Below are 20,202 nucleotides of genomic sequence, written 5' to 3' on the forward strand. Positions count from 1 at the left end.
TATATATATACATACATATATGTTTCTGTCGTAGCTTAATTGCTAACAGGACGTGGTTCTATAGAGCCGGCCGCTAATAGTACGGAGCATATTGAAAAAATGAGCAGTAAATATCCCCTGGATGCTATCTGATTCTACCGATCGTATGAGTCTAAAACTCGAATGGCGCGCTCCATAATAACACTACCTCACAAACAACGACTGTGAATGAATGCGTTTCTTGTATTTGACATGGTAAAAAGTAGCTTCGGCCAATAGGCACTGCCATTGGCAGACCTCTTATTAAACGGAGGAGTAGTGATCGTTCCGCCGAAAGAATTTCGCTTAGGGGGCGCGGGTTCATTAGAGCTGTATTCTGTTACGACGGGGTGCCGATAGCATCAAAGATAGCTTTGATTACTTCATGCCACTGCCAGCAATCCGAGAGTCAAGTAGTGCTCTCGCGTTAACGCATAGGACATCGTTCCTACACAGACATTGCTCCTAGTTTAACTCACCTACATGGGTACTACTGCCCGTCAGGCGACCGGCTTCAATGCTGTTCGTTTAGCTCTATGTCCTAGATCCACACACTCGGCCATACATATCGCTTGCCTAACACATAAACGGACTGTAAATCGAACTCGCGGTTTGCTGAAAGCTGCCGCCGCATCCGGTGTCGTTGTGTTGAACAATTCGGAGGCGTTTCCTGACGATACATTGTAATGTGCTTGCAACCGAAATTGAATAGGATTGAGATGACTTTTGAAAAGCCTCTTCGGTCGTCCGAAAAACGGTGACCAGAACACTGTGTTCCTTCGAAGAGTTAAGGATCCTTCGGATATTCATACAGATCACGTCGTAGCTGTGCTTGCAGAAATGACAAGGGCGTCGGCAAAGGTAAAGGGAGATGCAATCAACACTTGCGCCTTCTGTTCTTCGTTATTATGTTCGGTAGGAGTGAACCTTTTGAGTAGGCCAGATAAAGACTCACTTTGGTCTACACACTCAGGTACATTTAGAAGTAACATATTGCCAGCCGGGCAGTTCAAATGCTGATAACAAATGTTTCGACCCTTCGGCACATCGACATCGTACGACACCGCCTGCTCCTCAGTATACTATTACATACATTACCCGTGTGCGTGCCCATAACTAAAGGTTATATATATATATATATTTGTTTTTTGCCGTTTGAGCTATAACAACCGAAAATAAAATATTTTTTTCGACCATGAATCAAATGCCTGTAGGTCATATGCTAAGAGACCCCTTTGCGTCTTTTGTGTAGTTTTTTTTTTCTATTTTAAAAAATAAATATGATTTGCCCTATTCTATTTTTATGTTTGTTCCTTTCGTGAACTTAGGCTGACCCGAGCGAAAGGCACGTTATACCCTCAAATAATGTCCATTTTGAAAAGTCAAACATTTTGAACGTTACCTAAGCATTCACAGAAGGAATATCCTGCGTTACATGAGCTTCTTTTACTCCACTAGTTCGTTGTGCTTTGCATTTGATATATCCAAGTGTTGCAAAAGAAACAGACAAAAGACCATTTGCCAGAAATGTAAATTTTCTGCTTCTTGACAGTAAAATATACAGATGAAAATTAACAAAGGCATGCTTGAAATTTAAAATATAAGGTTGGTCGCGTTTTCGACATTGGACATTGCTTGATAAATATTAAACCTCGACAATACGCTTTTATCAAGTGAGTTAATCAATACCCGTCAACTAAACACGAAAAAAAAGTTTGGTATTCAAGTAAATAGTGTTTTGTATTGAGTACGCGTGAGTACTGCTTACGAAATGGGCACCTGTATTTCTAAACATGTTCTCTTCCTTCAGTCTAAATTAGTTCTCTTGTGATTTAAGACAATACTCAAATCTTGTTGCTTCCATTGCTTGCCGCCACAATTTAGCTGGTCGAATTGTGTTTCCGCAATTTATAGCATTAATTAGATCGAAGCAATTTAGGCGATGACTCTGATTTTTGCCGACAAGTTATACTAACTAAGCCCATCGCCGCAATTAGCCCCCCTGTCTGTATGTAGTATGAAGTGTACGCGTAGACAGCACGTCGTAAAGTTCGATTTCATGTATGCACGATAATACAGGAATACGTGTTTTTTGAAGTTAAGAAGCCCTATAGATAGGATAGCATAAACACTTTCAGGGAAAGTGATACCCATCTTTTGTCCGCCAAAGGCTAATAGCCTTCTAATCTTGACAGCGATGATCACTCGGATGAAGCACTGACTCAAGTTATTCCGTCCTGTGCAGGATGCTCTTTCCGTTGATTCGTCTCGCTGCCCCACTTCTCGGATGTCTCCCGCTGTTTTACTGCAGCTGCGAAGCTTACGAATCAAGACGACACAAGCAAAGAAAAAGAAAAATGTATATGGAAGAGGTCACTGAATCGTTCGACGGAAGATCTCGATCGCGAGTTTAAGGAGGGCGTGGAGGCGGCAACAGCGACGCGCCAAGATCAATGACTTTAACCGTCCCCACTTAATACAGAAAACTTTGGTTCAGTGAGTCAGCTACCGACCTCCCCAGGTCTTACAACAAATAAGCTTTTTTTGACCAACAGGTCAGATGTTGCCTTCCCAGCTGAACAATGCGAACTCATCAGTACCAAATACGAAAATCCTATTGTTAACCCACCGCGTGCTCTAGTAGGCAACTTGGGCTCTTCACTATGAAACCGACCTGTTATTGCATGCGGTATGTCGTTGAACGAAGGCACGAAAACGCCCACTAAAGTTGTTACTGGCATGCGATTCTGCCCCTTAAGCTATGTCGCCCTGGTAGGCATAACACAATCGCTAAGTCGAGAAAATCTGATGGGGTAGAGGCAATGTTCCTCTGAGACCAAACAATGCCGTTGAAGACTGGGTTGCTAATGCCGCTACTATCACGAGTGCGGCTGATATGACGTTGGACTGTACGCAATCGAGAGGGAGGAAGCCATTGTGAGGGATGGCTAAGCTATGGGCTCGATCGAATCTCAAAACGAGCTGCAGGAAAATATATGCTTACATTGAACACCTCTGGCATCATGATCGGCCCGTTTTGTGCTGATATTTTCCACCTGACGAGGTCTATTGGTTTTATCAAGTTGTCAAAAAATTACAAACAAAAGAAACATCACGCTTTTTTTGTCATATTTAAAATTACACGCCTGAGAAGCATGTTGGCAGTAAAATACAGCTAACCTGCGACTAACAGCGATAAGCATAGCAGTGTTCTTTGATTAGCATAATAAAGGAATTATAAAAAACGCGCCCAGACAGGGGCTCGAACCCTGGACCGTTAGGTTAAAAGCCTAACGCTCTACCGACTGAGCTATCTGGGCGTGGGTGAACAGATCCGAATCTCGGCTTCGCTTGAAAAATTTAAAAACGACGTTTTTAATAGAAGCTATTGCCTTCTTTTATATATCAAAGAAGCTCGGCGAATTGCCTAATCAAAATCATATACAGTACCTAGGTTGCCCTGTAAACATCCAGCTAACCGATGATCACTCGTCCTTTTTTAGCGTAATACTACCGTGGGAGCATCGTTGTGTTTATAGTGCATTGTCAGCCCGCTTGAGCTTCTCGGTACGTGGTTTATAACCGACTGAATTTGATCTATCTTTCAATTGCATACAAGACCACAATATTCTTTAGTAGCCATATTGATAATTAATGGTATTATCATTCAGTGATTACTAAACGATACCACAAATGATTAGCACTAAGAACCGACTCGCCAAAGTGACATCTGGTTGACAACATCAATGGTAACTGCCATCTGCTGCTAGCATTCGCATATTCGAAGCGAGAAAGCTGTCTCTCTGTATTTCAGGGGATTCTCGGCGCGGACACTTGCCCCTGAGTCATTGTAGCAAACAACGAGATACATTATGCCAGAGAACTGCTGGAATGGCAATATGTTTGGTAATTATTTGGAATGGAAAATGCTACGATAATTGGTACTAAATAGCAAACGGATATTTTCATATTCCCACAAACCCACTTTCTTGGAACCTGTCGCAATGTACGTTTATGTGTTCGCCGAAGGCAGCACCTATCGGTTGTTTCCGTGGTGTAGTGGTTATCACGTGCGCCTCACACGCGCAAGGTCCTCGGTTCGATCCCGGGCGGAAACATCTTTTTTACGTACAATCTGTGATTACGTATGTGTGAAGCAACGACCCCAATAATTTGTTAAATCAAGTTTGTTATATTCTGAGATTTGTTTAGTTCGAATTGAAAATTTGACCCTTAAAAAAAAAGGCCTAGATATTGACAGGCTGCCTTTAAAGATTTGTCATTATTTGTTAACAACTTGGATTCTTCTAAAGAAGTGAAATTGCCTTATATTTTGTAAACGTATCGACGCATATTCACTTAGCATTTACAAATTTGTTTTTTTTTTTTGTAATCGTTTGTTAAGTCTTACATCTGATAGGAAATTTACGCAAATATTTCAAATGTCAGTCCAGAGCCTATAAATAGGCAGCTAAACAAGTGTAAGTATCAAGCTCTAAATGTCTTGAGTAAAGTGTATGCTGGATGCCTGTTAAACGTCGGCTAGCATTCAAAAGATGTAAACGAGATTCTGTGACCGTTAATATACATATATAATGTACGTGTATTGTTTTAATCGGTAATTTAAAATAGTATTTGTTTTGTGAAAAGTAACTGTAATAATAAAATGGTCGGATTTGTGTCAACTTAATATCACAAATCATTGAATATTAGCTCAATCACAATAGGAAGCACCAGTTTAATTTAGCTCTTCTGCAGAGTACTACATAGTGAATGTATTATTGTTATTACTACTATCACCTAAATTTCAATGTTAAATATAATACAAATGCAAACTCATGCTGAGAGCACTATTTTTTGATAAAGCACCAATCGATGCTAGTTGAAGAAATCATGAATTAAAAAAATAGACTTATATTAGAGAACTGCTATAATACAAGTTTTTCAGTGCTCACTAGGGCGTAGAGCTGAACTTAGGTGATATTATAGATAATTAGATGAATTATAAATAAAGTCTAGCGTGGACACTATTCTTTTACTAGTGCTCGAATATGAATAGTAATAAGCTTTTGTGGGACGCGCGTATTTTTTTCCCTAAATAAAAGTTCGTCTATTATTGTCATTGCTGATATTAGCAGAACTATTTTTAATAAGTAGATCCCTAGCCGGACGTAGGACTTGGCGCTGAGTTTGACAGAATCACTAGCTATAGGTCCATGTTATGTGTCAGATGTGCTCTTTTCAGAAATTTAATCGTTTTTTACGAGAACAAATACCAAATCTAGGTCCAAAGGATGCTAAAATATGAGTTTACCATTTAGCCGTTGTTTACGGAAAGTTGTAGAAGAGCTATTACGGCTGAATAGAAAGAAAGGTCGTCACAATTATAGAAAATACTGTATTTTATTATTACGCCAATTGTGTAAGGTTTATTCCTACTTGAAGGCCGAAGCTTGTTCATGCGGTTGAACGTACAGGTTTATAATTTAGTGTATTCACATAGAGACGATATTCAGGTGAAGGTACATTGTGCACCATGGTAGAGGCAATATAAGCTTTACCTTATTTTAGCGGTCGCTTTTCTGAGCAGACTTCCGTCCAATGTGTGCCCGTGTGTTTGTTCAGCTGTATAATTAGCTACATTGATAAATCATTAAAACAGTTTACACTTCCCCTAAAATATGGCCATGTTAAGACCACAATGAATTTTTCTGTTCCGTAAAACGTAATACACAGAGTAATAATTTGAGCACTTGCATGCTCAATATGTTCGTGGTCGTCTAGCGACGCCTAACGAAAAAGCTTTTTTGCTGTTTACCTATTCCATTGCTGCCATGCGAATACGAAATAGAGCTACAACCGCTTTTAATAGTATAGTTCAACGCTCCTTCGTAAATACGCTAATACGCCTTCCTTCAAATACGGGAGTTTAATTGGCATTCGAGATTGGCATAAGGGGCACCTCAATGCTTACGCTGTCACCGCATGCCACCGGGCAAAATACGGCAGCGTTTATTCGAAGATACCGAATATCCAGAACTATCCAACTTTGAAATCGTTTCGATCTAGTATGACGCAGTCTTACTACTGCTGATTCTTTATACTAGTGAGTAAGTAGTCACCTCCTTGTCCTTTTTGTAATCATCAGAATGCGTCATTGTATGTACAAACGCAACACTTCCAAACAGATACACTTCATGTTTAAACGACAAGTGATAACAGAACAAGGGCATTCTTCAGGGTTTTCGTGTTGCTATATGGATGTCTTAATAAAACTGGCTCGTTGTGTTTAAATGTAAATACTTTGAAAATGCCACTATACTAATTTGTTATTATGTATAATGTAACTAATTTATGATTTAAAACTTTCATAAATTAGAGCCTTACACACTTATGTCGCGTCACGCGTTATGTAGTGTCAACACTTCGATTCTGAAAAAGGACTATTTAGTTAATACGTTATAATATATATAAGTTAAAAGCTACTTTCCCACGTTCTAAATATTCAGAATGTGACTCCGATGGTGTCAAGAGGTCTCATGCTCATATGTTACAGGGCTGTTCGTGCCGCGAAAAGAAATTTAACGGCTATCAAGCGACGGCGAGATACTACTAACACGCACGCTAGCAATACTTATAACGCTTTGCGAAAAGTCGCCGGTTGAAACCCTATTCAATATGATTTTAAATTAACGAATAAATGGTAGCACGCGTAAACACCGAATGAGAATCAAATCTAGAAAAGTAATCCTGCTACAATTATTTCGACAAAACATGGAGTGCTCGATGATGCCACTGACCACTTGATCACTTTTGTATATCGGACGCAATATAGAGATGTTGAATTTGAGTCTTAAAATATAGATCGATTTCAAAACCCAAATATATTACAGCACTTTTGCATTTAAAACGTCATAATTTGTGCATTTTCCAAAAAATCTGTATTAGTGTTTGTTTTGAAATTATCAACAAAAGTGAAGCCATTTTCCAGATTAGTTCAGATTGCATTCATATACGTGTCTCTAATTTGCAAGGAGGAACATACAGTATCGACAGTGAAGTCATTTTCTATTATTCCTTTGTTGTGAATTTTTAAGAGATTATAGGTTCGGGACAACCTATTTTATGAAAAAAAAAAAAGTGCTAAAAGCAGCACTTACTAAATATATTGACAAATAATTAGTCTGTATAAACAACTTTTTTTCCTAAAACAAGTAAGGGGCATCATATTACATATTTAAACTAATAGATTTTGCAACGTCTGACGACAAGCTGGGCGGTGTAAATATCAAGCAGACGTATGCGACCAATTTGGCGCCATGCTTTCAAACTGCTCGAAGGCATCTTCGGGAGAGGAGACGTTGTTATCGTTGGAGAGTACGTGAGATGGTTACACGCGGTTACTCGCGTTCGGATATTCCTCGGAGAGCCTGCTCCAAAGAAAATGGATATATTCTAAAACGTGAATACAAATGACTATTCTATTTCCGCATAGCGTAGAATCCGGGTTCAGAAATTGTGACCGTGTTAAACGTAAGGGTACCTAGCGCTGAACCTGCGAAGTCTACTGTAGCCTTTTCGAGTGTCAGCAAATTAAGGAAAACTGATCATGGGTCGTGAGGAACTCCGGTTCAGGGTTTGTGTATACATTATTTTAATTTGATTTTGCCATTTAATGAACTAAATAATTTACTTGGCTAAATATATTGACCGCAATACGTCAGCAGTAATTAATTATGACCCTAGTGACTGATTCTTGCGTATTGTCTAAAGTACGGATCTCTTATTCGTCTAACAAGTTCTGATGAGAGTAATAGTCCTTATCGATCACGTGAACTGATAACTTCCTTAAAAGATATTTTTATGTGTTCAAGTGATATCCGCAGCAGAATTTGTAATGGATATAATTAATTTTAATAAATTATTATTTTCAATTAGCCATATTGACACTCTGCATGTACCAATATTTATTCATAGCTGAGTATGCTGGAGTGCATACGTTAGAGTACCTGAAAGTTCTATTAGTTATCAATTTATATTGCGAAAAAGGCCAATTAGCAATTAAATTTAATCATACGTTCGATCATGTAATCTATTTAAAATTGAATCTACAAAAGGAGATCCAAACTAAAGTTTTTGTAAAATCACTTTTCAGTCATTTTCGGAACGTGTAGCATCCATTAGTATCGATGTTATTCACCGCATTAATCGGGATCAACAATATATTGTCGGCGCTACGGAAACACACTTTAAGGCTTCTCTCGACAAATGGCTCGAGCTAAACTGCACACAAAAGTTTACTGAACTGGTAAATTTTGTTGGACCAGACGTCTACTCATTACCTCACCTTCTGCATGCCAAGGATGGTATGTAATGTTATTATTAGTCATTCATAGAATTCCTAAGGTTAGATATTAGATTTGCTGCACAAGACTAATAAGTCAGTTATGTGAGAAACAAACTATATTCAATGTTTTAGAAAGTAAATTTGTGTTTTTTTTTCTATAAATGCCTATATATTATATACTGTTAATATGTGCTTTAAAAGGTCATAGGTATATATCCTAGAAGACATCAAATTTTCTCCAAGCTTTCTATATGTTTGTGCACTCTGCGAATATATTGAATATCAAATATTTTCAAATGACTGGTTATTAGTCTCCCGTTTCGAACATGGAATGGGAACCGGAACATTACCCAGGCAGCTTGAATTTTAAGTAATGAGTTTGGTATTGGTTGAAGTTAAAAGTAGTAAAAAAAGTTTCCTGTTGATCAGAGTAGGATCACTCCTACTTTATTACCTATTATTTATATATATATATATATAATACGTGGTATCTAATAGCAAAAACTAATATTTGACTATTTTTAATCTAACCTAAATTAATTTGCTAAATTTTCGGGCAAAGGATTATTTTTAACCTTTCTTTTTTTAAATTTGCCCTTGCAGGGATTTTTAAAGTCCTGCAACAACAGCTGGGAGAAGAAAAGTCACCCTCCCTCGAGGCCAACTTAGAACTAGTGGTCGCACTGGCAAGAGACCTTCAAGATCAATTTTATCCAGAATTTGCAACATTTTTCACAGTTATTACGTCAACTCACCTTCAACAAAGAGATGCCGATGTGCTCGAAAAGGTGTTCACTTGTCTAGCCTATCTTTTCAAATTCCAATGGCGGTAAGTACACAAAATCGTGATTACTGTTATATTAGCATCTTGTCTCATTTTGGTCAATTTTTCGTGTTTATGGGATTATTTCAACCTTTTTTGTCTACTACATTGTCGTTCTTTGAAGAAATAGGTTGACATTTACACCACCGATATTGAGTAGCAGAGAGCTGAAGACTACAGAAATTAATCTCCTGAATGCATGGATTATTTGTGATTTTTCGACTGGACTTATTGAGCACACCACAAATCGTGTGCATCTTTTTTTTTCTTGTATGGTTATGTTGCATATAAATATGTAAAAACCTGACAGTTTACCTAATTTACAGAGATCTCTCGTCGCGGCGTGGTAAACACTTTTGTATACGAATAAATGTACTTAAACTGATACTACGAAGAGCACAAGCTTATCTAGGCGAAACTGCCTTTCGGTCTTTCTGCACAGGTTTATGGTAGAGGATATTGAATCCGTGTTCGACCTTTACAAACCACTGCTTTCGGAACGGCACCAGGATCATACTAAAGCGTTCGCAGCCGAAAGCTTCGCTTTTCTATTGCGTAAGGTAGCTGATAAAAAATATCTATTAAATATCATCTTTGGTCATGCAGATCGGGACTCAAGCTTGGCCCGGGGCTTGGGTGTCCTCTTCTTTGAAGTGTTAAAGGGTGTCAAGACACGAGTTCATTCTTGTGCTGAGCAGATGTTCCCCCTAATCATGCAGAGGCTAGCTCATCGAAGCGGTGATTCGACAGATACACGACTCATTGTTATCCGGACTATGTTGGAGCTACTTTGCAACCACCTTACGCCGGACTATAGCCAGTTTTTATGGAAGACCCTAAAGGTAAAAATCTGTACGTCTAAATAACGCAGTACAGAACTACAATCATTCATTTATTTAGTGTATGTGCATACTTATTGTTTTACCGAGTTTTTTCAGTAACAGCGAAGGATGATCGATGTGGATTTCGGGTGAGCGAAATAAAAACAAAAAAAAACGTGCATCGACTGTAGTGTTGTTTCCTTTACGTTTCCTGCCTGTATTTTTATCAATTGTCATTAATTGGTTAGACCCAGGTGATATGTCTAAGAAAACAACTAAATTAATGAGTAAGTGCCGTATTTTTGTATCTGATATTCGGTCGTAACAATTAAATATATTACAGGAATGTCTCCTGTCTTCGGGCGATTTAACTCCGTCACATTTTGCAGCACTTTGCCAGTGCTATGGAGAGGTCATTTCATTTAAAGACGGCAAATTAGCGAGCCTTAATCCTGACGATATATGCAATACATTTGCGAAGGCGTTCTCTCAATGTCCGGAGGAAGCGTTCCCGCATTTGCTTGATGCAAGTGCTCTTGCAGTAAGCCTTATATAATAAAATTTAAATAAGAATATATCAATTCGTACTGTTACGTTGGTTGTATGGCTTTTACAGGTAGAAAGATAAGCAGAGTTGAGTGCAAATCTTTGGCATAGAGTCTGAGGTTCTTAAAATGTATGAGTACTTTTTCTAATCGATTGTTTATTCGTGTTTAGGGTTAGAGTCTTATATTCTTGCTTATATTGTTTTTTTTTTAGCTAACAGTTTGTGAGGAAAGAGGTGCCAAGGAGATTTTTGTATCGAACGTGCTGGAAGCTTTTAGTGTATCAGAGCAAATCGTTGAAGAGGATGCTCTGTTAAAGTTTATGGACAACCTGGCGAAGCTCAACTGCTTTCATGAGGTATCTTAAGTGCCTTCTTTAGCTGGCGTTAGTACGTTTGGTACACTAGCACATCAAATGGAAGCCTTTATAATCGTTGATTTGTCTTAGCTAAATTATTATTAATTACTATTATTTTACTATCTTTTATACAAACACATGGTTCTTAGACGCATACAACATAGTTTATTTAATTTGGTGATTATTGTTCAAAGTTTTACTTTGTATAATTATGCAAATGGTAGAGAGTCAGTCTGGTTAATCGGAAGTTGACTTGTTTATCCTGTTCTGTTGATCAGAGCTATAGCGTAAATTTTGCGTATACTTGCCTGCGTATATATTTCAGACGGTTGTACCAATATTATGGAAGTACAGCGAGCAACAAGAAGGAAGAAGGGCCTTGCGTCTTCTTTCAAAATTGGAATCTTTGGCAGGAATGAAGATTCACTGTGCAGCAAGCCTTGTGGAGTGGAAACCCCTTGTGTGCTTACAAAGAATCGAACGGTCTTCATTGTCCGACTACCTGTTCGCTACGTTGACTTTGACAAAAGAAAATGTCGAAAATATTGAACATCTGGAATGCTTCTGGGAGTCGTGCTGCCTAGTGCGTCATTTGCAATCTCTGTGGGACTCCACCAAAGTTGTGGAGCAGCTTCAAAAAGCTTTGAGGGTTTTGATTAAGCGACGCACTATGGATCTGCTTCAGTTGGCTTGCATCCAGGAATGCGTCCGAAGTCTAGTAGTCCTCAAAGTAAGTGTCGACCCTAAGTGTTTGATGTTGGTGCTACGTAAATACAAGGATCCATTCATCTTGAGATCGATGGATTTGGCTGTCTACAGTACCACCGAGAAAGACTCTCATCTTCAAACTGAGCTCTTCAGTGAACTTTGGTGGCTCCTAACCTCTCCTTACGCAATTGTGCGATTCCTTGCGCTCCGAATTTTATCTCAGTTTGAACCGCCCGAAAAGAAGATTCCAAAAGGGAAGTTTGCTGCTTGCCGTTATATGTTAGCTCTTGAAGGAATCGCAGTAACCGTGCAAGAGTTCAAGAATAGGAACAACCTTATGGAAAAGTTGAGATTTGAGACAGTCCTTAGGAACGCTGTGGACCCGACACTACATCGATTTACTTTGGCTTTTTTATTCGGCCAACTCCACATTAGTTTTAGCCAATTGTGGTCGACTGTTAAAAAACTTATTGCCACTTATATGGATTACGAGAAATTCTGGGAGGTTATGAACCGTCAGTTTGACGAGACTACCAAAGCTATTCAAACGCAAGAACACTTCATCGGTCCGCCGATATCTAATGAGATCATGGATACTACCCTTGTGGATCTTCTCACAGTCAAGGAAACTTATGAAAATGTCGATTATGATCTACACCGAGTGCTTCTTTGGAATGTGGTTGAACAGGTAACCGACGCTGCCATAGTCAGTGATGTACCGTACAAATATTTTTTGAACCTGTTTGAAGAGGAGTTCCGGCCACGTTCGGAGTTTATCGCCAGTGAGCGTGTCCTAAAGGAACACTTGCTAAGTGACAACGAGAATGATATGGATGTCAAAATGGACGAAGATGGCGCAATTATAATTGATGATAGTGATGTAGAGGATGACAATGTCCGGCCTGAAGGTAACACAAGCATAATGAACGATACTGATACGAGGAAATCGACTAACGCGCCGAAATATGGTATAAGGTCTAAAGAAGCTAAAGCAATTACGCCAGGAAGAAAATGTGTCGCAAGTTTGAAGGCCGCTTTAACCGCTTTGGCTCATTCAGAGCTCAAACAATTAGAGCAAAGCAAACGTGAAGAATTTGAGGAACGGTTCGGGGATCTGCTTATGTATCCGGAAGCTGCGATACAAAAACTGGCCTTAGAATGTCTGTTAGCATGTGGTAAGTAATGCTAATATAGACTTCGTAAAGTAGTTAGAAAATGCTGCCAAAGTCCTGTAGGAAATATTAATTATCTTGATATGGTTTTATTTTATTTCCACAGGAGTCAGCGTGTTGCACTGTTGTAAAGAGAATTTGATGAAACTTCTCGATGACAAAGAATGGATGAACGTGCTTAACGAAAGTTTTTTGGCTAATGACACGAGTTCTGTTCAGCGTAAAAATGAAGCGGGTCGAGAAAAAACTAAGCAAATGCAACGCTTGCCCGATAAACAAAGAAAAAAGGTTAGTTTACACACGAAATGCGATCTATAGTTTTCGAATATGAAGAACCTTAAGGGTAGAATACGATATTTGGTGGGTGGAATTTGTGACGTTTGTGTATCCTATACCATTCAGTCTGGTATTTGTGCAGGCCTATGAAATATTTTCACGATTTTAGTCTAGGTCGATTAATTGCAGGTATTGCCGTACGTAATGCGTTTACTCTTTGGAAGGATGCTGACAAAAAAAACGGGACATCGCTCGAAGTCGCGAGTAGCGTCGAAGCACGCTGCTGTGTTGCGTTTTTTAGCTAGCTCTCGGGAGTCAGATCTCATCTATTTTATCGAACTAATTCTACTACCGTTACGAAGGTACAACATAAGTGTAGATGACGACGACGGCGTCTCAACGGAACGCCTTCTTGAGAATGTGTCATTTGATCCCGAAAACGCCGTGCCTGTGAGACGCATCAGACAGTGAGTGAGCCACCAAACACCAGATAGTGCAGGGTTGGAGTGTCCTATGTAGGTTTACTGAGTATGATCCGATAAATGCCAAAATTATCGTGATAAATAAAATAACGCTGTAAAGACTAACGTAATAGAATATTAAACATATGGATGAACTGATAGCATTTAATGAGGGAAAAATGGTAGTGTGCGTTGTTTTGTAACATTCCGATACTAACTGTTCTGTGGCTTGCAGGGTCCTTAACAATATTCGCCATGTTTTGAACCATATGAGTGGTGTCCTGCCGACTTTTCTACCTCTTCTGCTTCGATCTGTGTTGTTGCTACTCCGCTATTCGAATCTTGTTACACAGAGAGCCGGCGACATCAACCGTCTTTACTCGCAGTCCATCAAAAGAGCACGTATGCTCTGCGTAGACATCGTTTATCATTATTTCACTCAGCTGGATCGGTTCGCGATGAAACTGAATGATGTGCATTTATTCTTTGAGCTTTATGTTTGGCGTACACTACAGGAGCTCGTGCGCTTTCCAGGTGATCCATCGGCTCGCGTATTCCGATTGTTTTTATGCTTTGCGCAGAAGGAAAATCTTCAGTTCTTACTTGGTCTCAAGAGTCGCGATGATCCAACTCGAACAATAATGTCAGATCTGATGACTATTCTGGGTACATCATCAGCGCATCCGGATGTGGTCAAGTCAATTAGAGACGTCATCAAATATCTTCTATCGGACGTGGCGCCCGATGAAACAGTGGCCAGAATAATTTATTCGTTAGAAGATGTCGATTTGCATGATAACACGGAACCGTCAACTGGGTTCCGTATCGCGCTGCCATACACATTCGTTATTATATCCCGTTCTTTTGAGCAGATGAAAGAGTATGATAGACCCATGCATCCAGTTGATCGGTTTATCCTTTTCAAGTTGAGCAAGTACAACACCGATCCGGCATTAGCTAGCAACATGCTGGTACTTCTTGCATCAATGCTTCATAAGAAAAGTCGAGCTAAGAAAAACGAGGATGACACCTTTGAATACGAAACACTGTGCATAATTAAGAACCTCATAGTGGCAGCCGATTCGGTTGCAGATATCTACTTGTCACTCTGTAGAATGTGGGCCATCGTGGAAGGCAGGAATAGTCGAAACGTCCTCCTGAATGTGTTCCAGATGCTCAGTACGAAGATGTCCGGAATTGATGCCAAAGTATGCGATATACTTGGGAAACTTAACTCGTGGGACGCAAGACTAACCGAAGAACCGGCCTATTTGCAGAGAATCAAAGGATTTCGAGAGCTCGTAGCCTTGACTGAGGCCATGAAAATACCAGAGGTGCAGACGGCGCTTCCTCTCATACACAGCTGCATTTATACATCGCTTAGAAGCAGCGACCTTTCACTGAGAGACGCCGCAACGTATGCGCTTTTTAAGCTTATTACTTTCTGCCACGATGTTCTAGGTGAAGGCCATGAGGTATTTTTTAAGACTTGCGTCGAACAGGAGATATACGGAAGTATCAAAAAAGGTTTTCGAAGCAACGAGGAGACAACGCGCCATGAATGTGTCAAAATCCTTACACATATACTGAACACCTGTGGAAAGCGTGCGCTGTTCAAAGAACTTAAGAGCTTCCAGGACACGGAAAAGGAAAAAGATTTCTTTGAATGCATCGTTCACATTCAGGTTGGTAAAGATTTATATCGAGCTAATTAAACGCGTGTTTTACATTCGGTACGGTTACATTTAGTATAGCGTGTTTACTTCGCAGAGCCGAACGCTATGCTGAAACAATGCACCATATTTAATTTGATTCTATGCATGCGTTTATCACTCATTTTAGCTTCATCGACGCGCACGAGCACTCATTCGTCTTTCGACCGCTTTATCTGCAAGGCATATATCTGCCCGAAGTATTATGGACGTTTTCCTGCCTTTGACTGAATCATTCCTGTTGAAAGAAGAGTACGCCAAACAGAACATTGCCGAAGCTGCTATACAGAACTTGGGCTCGCTAGCTAGTAAGCTACCTTGGCGACAATATGCGCGTTTGCTTGAAAAGTACATTTTGCTATTATCCAATAAGGAACTATGCAGTGTCAGAGCTAACCAGAAATGTATTGTAAAGATAATTGTAACTTTGCTGGACGCGTTTCACTTCGATCTCAGTCAGTTGGTGTCGGTGTTTGAAGAAAATGCAACAACATCGACAACGAGCTCCCTGCCGCTTCGAGAGCGTTTAGCTCCACCAGACGCACCAATTTCACTCGACGCTGCGGTGGATCTAAACATGACTGAACAAGAAGAGGCCGCCGAAGAAATCAAGGAAGGCCTACCGACAGTTAACGAAAGTGGGACCTTGCCACCAGACGGAATGGTAACCGTCGTCGATGTCAAAGTGGGCAAAGAGATTCTACAGACTCTCAAGGATGTGTTGTTATGCAAATTGCAGTCAGCCATCACCAGAAAGGTCTGTCTGATTTACATTCTTGTTTCAATCGGAGTTGATGTGTTTTTTTTACGTAAAATTGAATTCGAATAGTAGGGTAAACTCAGAAGAAATACGTATTCGAAATATGAAATAGAAACATACTTTATTTATAATCACTCGCTAAAACACATTTAGTGCTTACAAAATAGGTTGTCTTTTTAACTTTGAATATCCTGTAGCAAAGGTAGAATTACTTAACGCTTAGTGTTTCACTGTGAACAATCAAGTCTGTACCTTTGGGTGTTAGTAACTGTTAAACGTAGATATTTATTTTTTCATTTTTTTTGTTCTATTCCTGCGACTATTAGGGCTACTACTCGACCGATGGCGCTGACGACGATAATGAAGAAAATGATGTCCTTCGAGTTTCGATTGCAGTGGGAGTCGTTAAGCTACTAAGTATCCTGCCAAGTAAAACGTTCCTACGAACAAACCTGTCGTCTGTGTTGCTTAAAGTTATTGTATTTTTGAAGTCACGTCTTTTGCCTGTAAGGGAGACGGCACGCAGCGCGCTTGTGAAAATAATCAATATTCTCGGACCCTGGTAAGTACCATTAAGTTGAAAAAAAGGTTCTATCGTTTTTTTTGCAACAAAAACTTGTCTTCTTTAATGTTATTGCTTTTTTTTCTGATATACAAACAGACTTTAACTGCTCTATAAGCGTGATGTAACGGTATTCTGTTGACAACTTACTCTATTTTGTTGAAACCAACCGAAACAGTCTGGGACCTTTGCCTTATGTATGGTAGCCATATTATCGCTGGAAAAACTACTCAAAAGTAGTTTGCTAACCTAATCCAACAGACCTGGAGGATTCCTTCTGCTTTGACCGACTTTCTGAGCTTCATAATGGCTATGTGAAGGAAGACGGCCGACAAACGACTCGGGGATTAGCCAAAACGATCGGCTGCAGTTACAAGACTGTCGTCAATCATTTCAAGTGCCTTAGATTTACATGGAATTTAAAGCTTGAGTATTTCCTGAACTATCAAAATCCAATAAGAAATTACGGGTTGATAGTGCAACTTAATGTCTGTCTAAGAATCGAGCCGGGAAAATTGTAAATGATGACAGGGGGATACATAATGGAATAACTTATTGCCACTGGAATACAAAATGTGACGTGTTTTATTATAAAAAGCACGGGAATTTTCTTACGAGGTAGTGTAAGAACAAATGCACATCTCAGATTAATAACAAGGTGATGTCGGGCTTAGGGGGACACACGAGTCATAAAACACTGCAGTGAAACCTTCCTTACACTTCTCGTCAAAGTTAGTAGACTAGCTTTGTAATATTTTTCTTTTATTTCAGCTATTTGAAATATGTGATCAGGGAGATGCGTTCATTGCTCAGCAGAGGTTTTCAACTGCACGTCTTAACGTTTACGGTACATGCCATCCTTGAAGCAGTTCGCTCCCAGATGCAGCCGGGTGATCTTGACGAATGTACTGATGATATTCTTGAAATTTGTCTAGAGGAGCAGTTTGGCGAGGTCGCTGATGAGAAGGATATCACGGGTATAACGGCTAAAACTGATGAGGCAAAACGAACGAAATCGCTAGACATGTTCCGCATTGTTGCTGCTGTAGTGTCTGAGGACCAACTACAACGACTGCTTGACGCCGTTGAGGTGAAACTTTTGGCAGGTCATAGTGCTCGTATAGTAAGCAAGTGTGAGAAGATTTTCGAACAGCTGACGTCCGGTCTTGAAACCAATAAGGTAATTAGTATATTTTGATACGATAAGTTCAAGTGATGTGGTAGGCGCTATGTTTGTGTAAACGAAATTATTAAGGATACTAGGTTTCTGATAGTTTTACTCAACAACTGATGGGATGGCACATATAACCGAGACTGCTTGATTTTAGTACCTGCTATATTGTACTAGGTCAACTACGAGTCATTTGTCTTTGATCAGAACACAACAGATATCTGCTTCTCGGGCCAAAAATATATTGTGCTTCACATCGATTCGAGGAAGACCAAACTAACTCGTATCTTAATTCTGATACTTTCAGGGCTTGAGTAAAGTGACAATATTTATTTTTTGCTATAAGTTACTGAATGAAAATACCCATCGCCTTTTAATCACCGATCCAGTCCTTGCCAAGGAGCTTAAGGGTGAAACGGACAGCCAGCGGGGAATCGAGGATATAGACGACACGAATAGAGAAAGTACACTGCCCTATGAAAGGTAAATAATAATAATAATAAAAGGGGAACGTAACTCTAACTCATAGAGATGTTGTTACGGTATAAAAGCTCCTTTGACTGTGTCTTTAACTTTGATCACCACTCTTAGATTTGCATGTCTTGAACAAGTGTAGTTGTAGTAATCTCACTAATGTCGTAACTGTTACCACCTTCTTTCTTTTATCTTACAGGCCTGATGTCTTTCTCGTCCCAAAAGCGCCAGTACGTAGCCATGTTGGAACGTTGGTGTCGCATAAGGCAAACGTACATGTCCTCGTTGAGTCGGCTCTGAAATTACTTCGTGATATTTTGCGTAAGAATCGCGGGCAAGAAATGAACAAGTAAGTTAATAGTCTATTTTAGATAATTATAATACACTGTTAACATTTTTTTGCTAATTTTCTGTATCAACTATACAAATGGAACATATTTTTTGATAATAAGATATTTATTATTGTGTTTTTTTAATTTTCATTGACGCTTCCTGCACACTCGCATTTATTGTAAACAATGTCATTGTCATTGTAAAATTATGCGTTAATTCTTAACTGTAAATATCAAATTATTATTAAGTGAAAACAGGAACTATCAACAATACTAATATCTAAGCAAAAGATTATACGTAAGGGAAACGTAGTCGTTTCAACAAAGACCCGTTTTATAGTCTTCGTTTTATATTTATCTACCTTTTCTCGTATGTCCTTTTGCCTGACCTTTAGACATTTAAACATGCTAGATCCGTTCGTGGCTCCTCTATGTCAACTGCAACGGTCTTCGTATGTTAAGGTAACGACACTGTCTATGATTGTCATTCAGCAACTCCTTCATTATCCGCTACCAGCTTTCCAAGCGCATCTTCACATAATTATCTCGACGGCCATGTCCATCATACATAAGTACCTTGGAACAACGCAACAGAGTGGACCCAACTACGAGATGCTCATCGCTGCATTCAAGGTATTATTTTTTAGTTCCAATTTATTACGATATGCCACGGTACTTTGATTGATACGGTTAGGTCAAGTTCAGACATAACTGTATATTGTCCTGTTTCTGCTAAATATAAAGAAAAACAAACAAAAAAATAACGCTTACACCAAACTTTCGAAAATATAGACAAGCAATATACTGCGAAATTTCAATAACTACTACTATAAAATTCGATCAGGCTTTTTATTAAATAGTGTATATCTATGAGATTTTCCGTTGTAACAACTAGGTGGTTAATGTATTTCAGACTGTTCGTACCATTTTGAACGAAGTCGAAACTGTGGAGCTGGACGAAGAGCAATATAAGATGCTGCTTACCTATATTGAGACGGATATTTGTGACGTCGAGCGACAGGGAGTTGCATTTTCACTTCTGGCCGCTGTCATTGACAAGGGCGTTAATCTCCCTGAGTTGCACAGTCTGATGAGAAAGGGTAAAAGTAAAAAACTTTCACTTTAATTTTAAAAAATATGCTGGACCCTGAACGTTCAACTGGGGAGAATTCAATGATGTTGGTTCGTTGTAAGTTTCCTAGTAATTTAGCCGTTAACCGAAATTCAGTAATTTCTTATAGGTTAAAATTGTAGATTCTCTACACCTACCTTAATTGTGCTGCGGTTTTTGTGCTTGCTGCAATTGTTTGCACGATTTAGTGGCAGAAATGTCAATTCAGGAAGAGGTAACAGCTATACGTAATCAAGCAAGGACCCTGTATCAGAAGTATCTCTTCGACTATCCGATCGAGCCGAAACTACGTGAGAAATGTGTAGCCTTCTACCTTGGTCAACTTGAATACTCGGTGGAGGAGGGTCGCCAAAGCGCTGCTGAAATGGTCTATCAGATCATTAAGCTCTATCCTGAGGTAGTGGTCAGTCTACTTATCTAAACTGTACTACGTACATTGCCCGTTTAATTCGCTTCTTGTTATGAGATTATACTATATTAATAAATTATATATATATATATATATATATAAAAATTCTAATAAATTATAT

At 39.2% G+C, this 20,202-nt stretch overlaps 1 protein-coding gene, 1 long non-coding RNA gene and 2 other non-coding genes across 6 annotated transcripts in view; 2 read left to right on the forward strand and 2 right to left on the reverse strand.

The window, feature by feature from the left end:
• Positions 1 to 3,265: 3,265 nt before the first annotated feature.
• On the reverse strand, positions 3,266 to 3,338 carry TRNAK-UUU (transfer RNA lysine (anticodon UUU)). The gene has a single exon. It is a non-coding gene; the product is annotated as a tRNA-Lys (tRNA).
• A 725-nt stretch (positions 3,339 to 4,063) lies between these two features.
• TRNAV-CAC (transfer RNA valine (anticodon CAC)) lies at positions 4,064 to 4,136 on the forward strand. The gene has a single exon. It is a non-coding gene; the product is annotated as a tRNA-Val (tRNA).
• Positions 4,137 to 7,393: 3,257 nt separating this feature from the next.
• Positions 7,394 to 20,202, forward strand: part of LOC111254139 (small subunit processome component 20 homolog) — a 16,145-nt gene continuing 3,336 nt past the window's right edge. The window contains exons 1-18 of the mRNA XM_022814702.2: positions 7,394 to 7,654; positions 8,174 to 8,384; positions 8,969 to 9,194; positions 9,631 to 10,030; positions 10,353 to 10,550; positions 10,769 to 10,912; positions 11,238 to 12,795; positions 12,899 to 13,080; positions 13,258 to 13,535; positions 13,765 to 15,214; positions 15,372 to 15,998; positions 16,328 to 16,563; positions 17,335 to 17,743; positions 18,042 to 18,217; positions 18,408 to 18,557; positions 18,936 to 19,173; positions 19,454 to 19,640; positions 19,861 to 20,069. Coding sequence (XP_022670437.1) covers positions 7,628 to 7,654; positions 8,174 to 8,384; positions 8,969 to 9,194; positions 9,631 to 10,030; positions 10,353 to 10,550; positions 10,769 to 10,912; positions 11,238 to 12,795; positions 12,899 to 13,080; positions 13,258 to 13,535; positions 13,765 to 15,214; positions 15,372 to 15,998; positions 16,328 to 16,563; positions 17,335 to 17,743; positions 18,042 to 18,217; positions 18,408 to 18,557; positions 18,936 to 19,173; positions 19,454 to 19,640; positions 19,861 to 20,069 — 6,906 coding nt within the window. The 5' untranslated portion in view covers positions 7,394 to 7,627. The remainder of the gene's footprint in view (positions 7,655 to 8,173; positions 8,385 to 8,968; positions 9,195 to 9,630; positions 10,031 to 10,352; positions 10,551 to 10,768; positions 10,913 to 11,237; positions 12,796 to 12,898; positions 13,081 to 13,257; positions 13,536 to 13,764; positions 15,215 to 15,371; positions 15,999 to 16,327; positions 16,564 to 17,334; positions 17,744 to 18,041; positions 18,218 to 18,407; positions 18,558 to 18,935; positions 19,174 to 19,453; positions 19,641 to 19,860; positions 20,070 to 20,202) is intronic.
• On the reverse strand, positions 16,104 to 19,950 carry LOC147754610 (uncharacterized). Of its 3 annotated transcripts, none has more exons than XR_015316495.1 (5): positions 19,810 to 19,950; positions 19,525 to 19,627; positions 18,903 to 19,269; positions 18,406 to 18,513; positions 16,104 to 17,728 (listed from the first exon to the last, which is right to left on the reverse strand). It is a non-coding gene; the product is annotated as an uncharacterized LOC147754610 (long non-coding RNA). The 3 variants fall into 3 exon arrangements; XR_015316493.1 differs by having other exon boundaries at positions 18,903 to 19,272; XR_015316494.1 differs by having other exon boundaries at positions 18,387 to 18,513; positions 18,903 to 19,272.

The sequence above is a fragment of the Varroa destructor genome, unplaced genomic scaffold (assembly GCF_002443255.2).
Source record: "Varroa destructor unplaced genomic scaffold, Vdes_3.0 BEIS01000007.1, whole genome shotgun sequence".
Lineage (NCBI taxonomy): Eukaryota > Metazoa > Arthropoda > Arachnida > Mesostigmata > Varroidae > Varroa > Varroa destructor.